The following is an 11,564-nucleotide window of genomic DNA, read 5'->3' on the forward strand; positions in this document are numbered from 1 at the left end:
AGTGTCTAATTATGTCATGCCATGTTGTTTTTCCAATGGGACCGAATGCTGCTTACATCAAGTTGGAGGATATATTTATGGTACTGTCTGTTTTGAAGGGCAGTGTTTTAAATTTGAATCACAAGATATTTTTGAAAATATAGTCAACTCTTTCATTTGGAGCTCAAAATGAATATACTAAATCTGCACTTCTGAATAGAAGTCCATATGCCTGGGCATAAAATGTGCAGTGACAGAGCATACTGGGATTTCATGAGTATTGGTGTATATAGTCTCAACTATAGACATTTCGAAGGCATAATTTTCATTTCAATAGATTAAGGTATGTGTGTAAGAAAAGCATGAAAATTATAAGAGACCGGAGTTCTTAGCTATTGACATTTGGGGACAGATAATTCTTTGCTGAGGTACAGCCATCCTAGCCTCTATCCACCAGATGCCAATATCAACATTCATACCCCAAAACGAGACAACCAAAAATGTCTCTAGATATTCCCAAATATTCCCTGGGGGACAAAAGTCACCCTTGGGGAGAATCCCTGCAATAAATTGTTTTGGTTTATTTTCCCACGTGGCTAAAGTAAATCAATCTTAGAAAGTGCTGGTTTGTCTTAGTCATATGTGAATATGCCACAGAGTGCCTACTTACCTGCACGGTCACAAGGTTTTCTTTATCTCTGCATCACTAAGAGTGTCTAGCACAGTCCTCTTATAATATGTCTGTGATTGGTGCTGGTTCCCAGATGTTTCTAGTTATTCTCCTTCTGGGAATGGTAGAATTGGACTTCCTATTATACTTTCACTTAAAATGGCCACATGACTTGTTATGGCCAATGAAATGGGACTGGAAGTGATGTGTGTTTCTCCAGGTGGAAACATTAAGAGCCAATGCACAATTTACCACATGTTTGCTTTTTTTCTGGCATGTTGACCAAGCACATTTGCCAAGATTGCTGCTCTCTCAGTCTGTCCTCTGAGTTATTGCAATGAGTAGAGCCCCCTGCTGATCTGACTTGGATATAAGCATGAGTGAAAAATAAAATTTTGTTGATATAAGCTGCTGAAAGTATGGGGTTGTTTGTTACAACTAACAGTATGTGTTAGCTATGGTAGGCTAATATATGTTTTTAGTGTCACAGGCATTTGAATTCAGAGCACCTGTGAGTGGTTTGGTTCCTTTTCTTCCACACTTTAGAAAGGTTAGGAATCACCAGCGATGACAAGCCTATGCCACCATATTGAGCTGGGAAGACAGCTGCATCTCAGGTTCCTGCTCCAGCTTAACTGTGATTAATCTGTAAACTGGTTAATTTACCATGAAGAACAACAAATTAATTGCTATAATAACCTGAAAAATCAAATGGAATTTTCACTTTACTATTCAAGTACTACCACAAGTAATAATAACTAATATTTACTGAGTACTTTCTCTGTACCAGTGGCTGAGCTGAACACTCTACATATATTTGCATAGATTATCTCCTTTACTCCTTATAATAGTTCTCTAAGGTTAATGCTCTTATAACCTAATTTTAAAACTGAGAAACTTGAGGCATGAAGAAATTATTAGCTTCCTCTGCATCATAGCTAGAAAGTGTTTCAGTGAGATTTGAACTTAGGAAGTCGGATTCCAGAGTGCGTGCCTCTTCACAACTATGAGAATCTACCTCCTAAAGAGTGATTCTCACTCTGATACCCCAGAAAAGCAAGTACCTATATATTGTGCAGACACAGACACAAGTTAGAGCTATGTGTTCTCTAACAGAGAGGTCTTGAGAAAGGTTGGATAAAACAGCCATATATTTGAATTGGCACAAAATCAGTTAAAGGCTGGTTCTTCTCCGTAGATTATGGTAAACCGAGTTGCTCAAATCTACTGTAATTAAGTGAATATATTTCTTTCTTAGGGATTAAACTGGGTATGCAACAGAGAAACATGTAAAACATCTGTTCTTAAGATGCTTCTTTGGCCTTGTGTCACAACTAATCTACTTAGTGTTATAATTTTGTTTCCAGATATATATACAGCATTCAGCCACAATTATGACTAAGGCTTGAAGTCTCTATCATATTAACCTGCCATCTTTAAGTCTTACAGCCAGTAAGGTGGCTCATCTCCAAATATGGCTCACACGCAATCATACTTCCTGGTATTCAGGCCGTTTTGCAATTCCCTCCTATGTTGAATCTCACTCTTCTCACAAGATGGCCCAGGGAGCCCCTGCTGCAATAAAAATATATGCTTTACATATAGATTTAGGGTGACTGTTTACCTTGCAATTTTCCCTTTAAAGTATTATTTATTTAAGTTCTTTTAAATGTTAAGATTCTCTCCATTTTTATTAGTATTAAATATTTGATGGAGAGACAGGGAGGAGAGAGCAGAGAGAAGTAAAAGTGAGGCCATGAAACTTAGAGTTCAATGGTTGGAAAACTCAGTAAACTATGCAGTAATTCATCCATGGTAATAGCACGATGAATGAATGACTCTTCATGCAGTAACACAGTATACTACGATGGATGAATTATGTATAACAGTTTACTGTTTATCCATTGTACTACTTTCCTTTTGCTACTGTAACAAAGTACCACAATCTTAGTGGTTTAACACAATCCAAATTATCCTACAGTTCCGGATGTCAGAAGTCCAAAACCACGATGGTGGCAGGACTGCCTTCCTCATGCAAGTTCTAGGGCAGAATATATTCCCTTGCCTTTTCTAGCATTTAGAGGCTGCCTACATTCCTTGTCTCATGCCCCCTTATTTAATCTTCAAAGCATGTCACTCAACCTCTGCTTCTGTAATCACATCTCTTCTTATAAGGACCATGTGATCACAATGAGCCCACCCGGAAAACCCCTAAATCTTGAAATCCTTAATTTAATCACATCTTCAAAGTCTCATTTGCCATGTGAGATAACATGGTCACAGGTTCTGGGGATTAGAGTGCCCTTCTTTGGGCAGCCATTATTCTGTTCACTACATCCATTCCCATTCAATATATTCATTTATGTAATTAATTATGTAAGCATTTAGTGATACATATCAAACAATGAGCTAGTTGATAGGAATGTAAAGAATATAAAGAATTGACTACATGCACTCAAAGCAGCATGCATAGACCTTAAATACATGGTACCAAGTGAAAAAAGTTAGAAACAAACCGAGATCCATAGCATGATACCATTATATAAATCATAAGAGCACATAATCAACACATATTCAATACATTAATACATATTTTACGAGAACAGAAACACAGGATCCACATCAAACCCATTAAAATGGTTGTACTTGAAGCTGGAAGACAATGGAAGTAAAGAATGGGGATTGAAGGCAATAGCACATATGTAACAAAAGAGATGGGGTATATGGACCAAAGATAATATTGTGTTGTGAACCAAGGAGTATAACTCTACACTGTGAAATGGATATTTAAAATGAAAACAAACTACTTTTAAATAATAAACAAAGTACACTTATGTAAACTTTAATAGTGCTGTTAACAAAGTGGGAGAACATAACAGCACAGAGGACCACAGAACAGGTAAGAGGGACATGCTGTAGAACACTTGTTCTCAACTGCGATGATTTTCCCCCAGAAGACATTAGACAATGTCTGGGGCCATTTTCATTTTCATAACTGAGGGGGGGTGCTACTGACACCTAGTGGGTGGAGGACAGAAATGCTGCTAAGTATCTGACAATGCCCAGGGCAGCCCCCACAACAAAGAATTATCTACCTGAAAATGCCAATAGTGCTGAGATAAAGAAAACTATGTGTAGAACAACCAGAAAAAAAATTCCTGAAATTATTGTGATATGTCAATATATTTGACTTATAAATATTTGATTATTTGGGGTATTAAAATATAATCTACTCATCCTCTACGTTCTCTCTGCTGGGTTTAAGGAACTCCTTTCCAAACACCTGATACCTATTCTTCATGAATTTCAGTTCCTGTGTCTACACACTGAAGATTACTGGCCCCTGATTCTCCTTACATTTAGAGTTTTTAGCGATTCCATGAACTTAAAAAAAATCAAATCATAATTGGGGTTAGGAAGAATCAACAATCATTGTTTAATTCCATTAGTTCTATTTGGGTTATAAGCTAATCTTCAAACAGAGAAGAGTGCTGATGTCTCACATTTTGACAGTGGCTTTGGCTCATGCAATCATTCTAAGTTTGAATATTATTGAATAAATTAAGGGTACCGTAGAGTAATTCTATTCAGGATCTCCAATCTTGTATAATAATTCAATCTTTCAGTAGAACAGTGAAGAAGTGTCAACTTAATAAATATTAACGGCTAATCACACACATATATATTTTAGCCATTTCTTTTCATTATTTAGTGAACAGATAAAAGTCCTAAATCACTATACCTCTAAAATTATAAATTTGATCTGATAAAGTCAAATTAGTTTAATGGTATGACTTATATCTCTCTAGTCTTTCTTTTTTTTTTTTTTTTTTTTCAATTTCTTGGGGCATGAAACCATCTCAAACCTATACCAATAATTCTGTCCATTCATGACAGATATTGACTGACCTTGTGTTTGACACAGAACTGGGTATGTTCAACAGGGAGAAAATCCTACACCTCAATTTCAATACTCCATTTTATTCCCAGACCTTTATATGCTGTTATCAAAAGAGAGTTGGTTTTGGAGCCAAAGACCCCTAAAAGACTATGGGCGGGTTACTGAAATTCTCCAGGCTTTGGTCACTTCATTTGTAACAATGTTCTTAGAAAATTTAATTAAAAGGTGAAATTAAGTGCAACAAAGCAGGTAACACAATCATTAATTCCTTTTCCTTGTTCTATTCTTAAATTAAGCCCTATCAATATTAAAGTGAATGCTTTACCTTTTGGGTCAAGCCAAGATAAAGCAATTAGACAAAAAAGTATTCCATCACTTTTGCAAATAGTTCTATGGTGTATCCTCTTCGGATGCTCAACTTAAATCCCACACCAGCTAAACAGAATTCCTTATCTCTTTCGAAATCCCTAACATTGTTTGAAATATTTATTTTATGCTAACTAGTGGTTGCCCTTAGTTCTCCTTTTCTAGTTGATTTTCATGGGAATAAGTTTTATTTTCACAGATAAACTATAAGATCCTTGAGATTAGGAATCTCATATCTCTACATCTATCTAATCTTTATTGATCTATCTATCTATCTATCTATCTATCTATCTATCTAGTTTTTTATAGGAAACATTGATTCAAACAGTGCCTTCTTAGAATGCAGGTAGTGGGAGGAGGCAATCAATATTTCTGAGGAACTGAATATTACTGCCACTAGTTTCACAGTCTTTTTTTCATGTATATATTAAATTCCAAATACTTAAAAATTAATGCACATTAATATCTTCCAGTACAATCAAATTCAGTGATTCATGAAATGCAATCTTCTAGTTATTACCATGTAGAATCCTCACATAACCTCAAAGGGAATAAAAAATTAAAAATACAACAAAGCCCAGTGCTGCCTAATCAGTAAACCTGATGTTAGTATCTATTTAGAGTTTTGTATTTAAAGAAACTAAATCATGGGCAATATATAAGGTTTTAGAAATTTAAAAATACTTTGTGTATCTGATGTCATATTAAATTTATATTGAATAATCACTTTTGTTGTGTTTCATTTATCTAGCCAATGTAGAAGTTTTTAGCAAGAAAAAAAGTCCCGTTGAAAATATCAAGAAGGTTGTAGCTGTAGGCTGAAAAGGATAAATATATAAGATTGTCATTTGCTAAAAGGCACGAGTTTCAAGTATTCTCTCTTTACTTTCATTTTATAGAGCCCTGGTCAATTTCACAGCCCCAACCAGTACTGAACAGGGAAATTGGAAAACTGCAGAATCGATTTGCAGAAGTGAAGTTCCATTTTCTTTTACACCTTCTTCATCAAGAGTTGCTATCATTCTCAGTTGGTGTATTATTGAGAGTACCCCTGGGTATAGCTTGATAATTTGCTAAAAGTCATTCTCTTGAAATGAAAGCAGAAAAAAAAAGGGAGCCCTGTCAAATCTCTCCAACATTTTCCAAATTTATGCTTTCATAATCCCTTCATGCTTGGCCTAAATTAAATGAAAAGACTTTCTTTCTCCAAGCACCCCCCCCAGATGTGATTCTCTTTGCTGATCCTAGTTAAAAAAAAATAAAATAAAATAATAAAGCCTCTAAGTGTCTAATTTGAACTAAATATAAGACCTTCAAATATTCTGGTTCAGTTTTCAATTTCCATCCTTAATTGATTTTACTTTAAACTTTAAATATAAGAGAAAATTGCAATATAGTACTTAATACCTTAAGATAAAAACTGGTTTACTTTTGCTGCTCTTTCCAGATGTGCAGTAGATTCAGGAAGTTCTTACTAAAATTCAAATTAGAGCTGTTTGAAAACAAAGCTGTAACCTTTGGCTATTTAGTATCAATCCCGAAAAGGAATCTCCCCAATATTCTTATGGATCATTGAGAAAGAATAGTTGTGGTACAACGGAGTCAATTTTTTGAGATCCTGCTACTTATTCTGTGTTTTTTAAATATGTAATGCCACCTGGCCAGTAGAATGGAGTCCATTTACAGTGCCATATAAATGGCAACTTTGTACCTATAATTTTTTTTCTATTTATTTTTAGATTGGCTTTTGTGCTTTGTATTCTGCTCCATCTTCAATTTATAAATCTTTGTGGGTCAAAGAATCAGAACACTGTCTTTTAACTAATCAAACAATATTGTCAAGTCTGTTTGTTACTAAGTTGAGAATTGAATTTTTTTTTAATTGGCCAAGTTTCTTAAGGCTTAAGTAGATAAACGGCTACAAAACAACAACGAAGCACAAACAAAACTCCTCAATTTTAAGAGATTTGAAAAGGTTGCCAGATAAAATACAGAACACCCAATTAAATTTGAATTTCAGATAAACAACAAATGATATTTTAGTTTAAATAAGTCTCAAATAACTCATGCCCTGTATTTTTATTTGCAATATCATCAGATGTTGTCAAAGCCCAAGGATTAATGCCAGTTTTTTCCTTGATACTATCCATATTGTCATAAAATGTTACCATTTTAATAAATTAGAAAGCAACACCATAAAATGAAAAGTAAAGTTATGAGTAACAAAATTAAGTCAATTTCATCCATCCAGAAATGTGCACACAGGAAATTCACAAAGAGGAAATTATAAGTGCATATGGATATGCATAAACCCTAGTCATGAGGAAACACCACCGCTTCCTGTTAACTTGCATGGGATTACAGTATTTTGAGTTCTAAATTTCTCAGCAGACCTAGGAGACAGAACTGAATTGTTTTTCATAATTTTTTCTCTTTCTCAATCACAATTTAAATTCCAAGATCCTTCCTTTATCAAGAAGTTCAACTGTTTGATCTTTTCATTGCTAGAAAAGTTATGCACACGGGCTAACTATACGTCTACCGAAATTCTTCCCATTCCCTAATACTTCCTTACATTTTAACATTCTAGAAATAGCATTCCCAATGTTAGCTCATTTACACCTTACATTTATTTTAAAAATATTAAACATCTATAATGTGCCAGGCACCCCGTTAGATGTTAGAAACACAAGATGAGTAAATAAAAATTAGTCAATAGTAAAATTTTGATTTTCTTTCCAAAGGGTTGCAGTCTATGAAGTCGATGGAATACGGATTACTATTACTTCACATTACAGGTGAAGGATCTAAGTGTTCAGGAGTTGAAAGGTCTTATGTCAGTTCTCAAATATAGTAACTAAAGAGCCAGGGCTTCAGTAACCATCCCTGGCTCCGGGCTCAGGGCACTCCGGTATTTTTTCAAAGGAAATCCCGGAATACTTAGTACTGTATCCCCTCCATTTCCCAAGGGCAAAAAGTAAAGCATCTTGGATCCCTCTATAACGTTCACTTGCGGAACAGGTGTTCTCTGGATGTGCTAGAAAACCAAGGCACCAGTGGGAGTTAGAGATCCTAAGCAGCCGCTGTAACCAGACTAAGTTAATCTGTGGAAACCAGAGCACCCGGCCAAGGCGATGCTATTTCAATTGGGTGTCATAGGTGACTCATTAGAGACGCCTTGCTTTTGGGCCTTCTGATATTTTTCTTCAGGGTGGGACGTCAGATTTCCTTTGCATTTTTGGACAACAGCCCTCCTGTCCATTTCCAAATTTTTCTGGTTTTACAGCTCTCACGCAGAGCTTGATTTCATACCGGAAGATAGTCACTGGCAGGAAGTTTACGGAAGAAGAAAAAGGTAAAAAAAAATGTGCCGGGGGCCAGGAGAGAGGCCTAAAATGGGGAAATTCGCACTTGAAGAGCTTTCCCTACCCCAGCCCCTCAGAATGACAGGTCTCCTCCGCCAGAAGACTACCTCTCCCGGCAGGCACTGCGCGCTCGACGGCCACAGGCTGGCCAGCTCTCTGCTCTCCACCTCCGCCCGAATCAGCCAATAGGAATTCCCGGCTTGGGCCTCCGCCCGACCCAGACCACGCGGGAGCCGGGGCAACTAAACTACATTTCCCGACACGCATGTGCTCGCGTCGCGGCCAATCAGCGCCAGGAATTCGGGGGCTAGGGGCGGAGCCAGATGCATAGGACACCCCATTGGCCAGGGGAAGCTTAGAAGAGCCGGAACCCGGGAGCTAGAGAAGCGAAATGACATTTCCTTTTTAAATAGCTGGAGCCGGGGCCCCATCGAGAAATGGCCGCGTCGGCAGGTGGGTCGTGTGGTGGCCAGGGCGGCGTGGAGGGAGGTGAGGGGGAAGGTGGACCGGGGCCGGCCACAGGCAGTGGGATGAGGACGTAGCGGTGCGGAGCTAGAGGGAAGGATGAGTCGGTGGAGGGGAATGAGGGGAGGGAGGATGAATGGTGCGGAGGGCGGTGGGCGGTCCGGCGGGACTGGGATGGGGAGGCTGGGTACCCGCCGGCGCTGCGCCTCAGGAGGCAGCGGGAGGCGGCTTGAGGGGGCACCGGCGGCCGCCGTTGGTCGAGCTTCCCTCGTGAGACTCTGCCCTCGGCTCTCGGCGGAGTCCGCGCAGACGCCTCGCCTGGGCTGCGAGCGCGTTCCCTCCGCGAGCACGGGTGCCGGGCTCGCCGGGCTCCGCAGGAGCAGGGTGGCCTTTGAACTTGTTCCGCCGATCGCGCTCCGCCCTCTGTCTCCCAGATCCTAAACTCGCGGTCCCACGAGGTCGTGCATATATCCACAGACATTTGTATATATTTGTAGGGGGGAAAAGCCTAGCAAGCAGACACACAAACAAAAAAATCCCGCGACGCCGTAACTGGCTCGGCACTTCTTGTGGTTGTACGATTTTTCTCCTCCTAGATTTAAGTAAGTCTTCCCCAACACCGAATGGGATTCCATCTTCAGACCCAGCCAGCGATGCCATGGACCCCTTCCATGCTTGCAGTATTCTTAAGCAACTCAAAACAATGTACGATGAAGGACAGTTGACAGACATTGTAGTGGAAGTGGATCACGGGAAAACATTTTCCTGTCATAGAAACGTTCTTGCTGCAATCAGCCCTTACTTCAGGTATGATGATGGTAGGAACTTCTGTTGGTATCTGCACCAAGCTCCCTTTCCCCCTCAGTATTGTCCACTTGATGTTTATATTGAGTTGCGATAATGAAATGAAACCAATGACTTTGTTTCTTGAGACTAGAAAACAGGTCCTGTCTTATTAAGACCTTCTTTTGACTTGAGGGATTCTTCTAGATTTCGGGTGATTGGTTTTTAAGTTAGTGGGCCTGTGTGTTTGAGGTAAATGACCAAAAAATCTAGACTTGTGCTGGTCAGTATGGCAGCCAGTAGCCATGTGTGGTTGTTTAAACTTAAATTATAAATTAAATAAAATAAAACATTTAGTTCCCAGGTACGCTAAACACTTTTTGAGTGCTTGGTGGTCACCTGTAGCTACTGGCTGCCATATTGGGCAGCACAGAGGTACAGCATTTTCATCATTGGCAATTTTATTGGACAGTGCTGACCTAGAATTTCTTTCAAAAAGTTATCCATAATGCATGTTTCTTTAGTGCATGGGACTCTTTTATAAAAGAGTTTAAAACATGTAGCATGTTCCTTCAAAAACAAATTACCACTCAGTAGATCGTTTAAATGCTATGGGGGTCAAAGCAAGAATGAATATAGTTTCTATGTGCCTAAGGCCCCAAATTAATAATTTCCAAGATTTCTAGAAGTACGTTAAACGAAGTTTTATTTTACTTCTATTGTTTACTATAAAACTTTTAAAAGTAAAACTTAAAACTTGGGTCTGAAAATAACTTCCTACTTTAAGATTAGTGGAAAAGGCAGCTTTCTGCGTGGATTTAACTTCTTTTGTGTCTAATGCTCACTTTAAGCCTTTCAGTATTCACAAGTGGTGCATAAATAATAGTCAAGTTATCAACCACACTCTGAATGTGATTTTTCCTTTTGAAGGTGCTTACGTTTATAGGGCACATAACTGTATAATGTTCCAACAGTAGTTTCTGGTTCCTCTTTCTCAGAATACTGGGTTAAATATAGTCACTTCAGTCTGATGCTTCTGATGTAACCATTTAGACTTGCCTAGGGTAGGTCATTGGACTACTAAGTATTAATCATCGCAAGACAGTGAGCTGGAAAACAAACAAAAAACAACTTCACATATGCAGAAGGTATGAAGTTTGGCCTGGTAATGGAAACTTCTGGTGAGATTCACTTACCTAGATTATTAGATGTGGTTAGGTCATGTATTGCCTTATATCATCTTTATAATCCTATCTCTGCATAGTTGTTGTTCCATTTTATTTATGAAGAAGCTGAGGCTCCGTGAGATTACGTTATAATAACCTGCCTAAATCATCTATCCAACAAGTAAATGGCAGAGGCTACATTTGATTCCAGAGCCAGGCTTCTTGGTCGCCATATGACTCTTAAGGAACAAGAGTGGGTACACTAGGTCCTTTTTAAAGTTTCCTTTAAAACATTTTATTGTATATTGCATTTGAATAGTAAAAAAAAGCCAACAAAACAAAAAAAATGCAAAGTAAAATGTCTATATCTTACTGAAATTTAATAATCTGGATTCTATCATTTAAATGTCATACTTATGTATGCTTACTAAGTGTTGTATTTAATGTATGTATGACATTTAATGATAGAATACTTATTAAGTATAATACTTAGTAAGCATACATAAGTATGACATATGTATACATATTAAGTATACTTATTAAGCACTGTACTTAATAAGTATACTTAGTAAGTTTACATAAGTATGACATTTTGACTTTGCAGTTTCATGTTTCATTTTTGAAGGCCTAGAAAAAAATTTTACTTTAAAAGAAGTATGCTGTGATAGATTCCTGATTTTCTTGAATCCTTAAAATCTTAAATTCTTTAATTTTATTAAGTTAATTTTAAAAAGGAGTAAAAAATACTTGAGAAATTTTCTGCGGATATGATATGTGCATTGAAATAAAGATATTTGGCTAGAAAACTCAAGGATTAGAATTTGATCTCTTGCTAGAGGTTTTTGTACCGAAGTTTCTTGGTACCAGCG

At 37.8% G+C, this 11,564-nt stretch overlaps 1 protein-coding gene across 1 annotated transcript in view; it reads left to right on the forward strand.

Annotated features, from left to right (window-relative positions):
- The first annotated feature begins 8,625 nt into the window (after positions 1-8,625).
- Positions 8,626-11,564, forward strand: part of KBTBD8 (kelch repeat and BTB domain containing 8) — a 12,270-nt gene continuing 9,331 nt past the window's right edge. Inside the window, exons 1-2 of the mRNA XM_017859406.1 lie at positions 8,626-8,734; positions 9,343-9,553. Coding sequence (XP_017714895.1) covers positions 8,719-8,734; positions 9,343-9,553 — 227 coding nt within the window. The 5' untranslated portion in view covers positions 8,626-8,718. The remainder of the gene's footprint in view (positions 8,735-9,342; positions 9,554-11,564) is intronic.

The sequence above is a fragment of the Rhinopithecus bieti genome, unplaced genomic scaffold, assembly GCF_001698545.2.
Source record: "Rhinopithecus bieti isolate Rb0 unplaced genomic scaffold, ASM169854v2 scaffold_47418, whole genome shotgun sequence".
Taxonomy (NCBI): domain Eukaryota; kingdom Metazoa; phylum Chordata; class Mammalia; order Primates; family Cercopithecidae; genus Rhinopithecus; species Rhinopithecus bieti.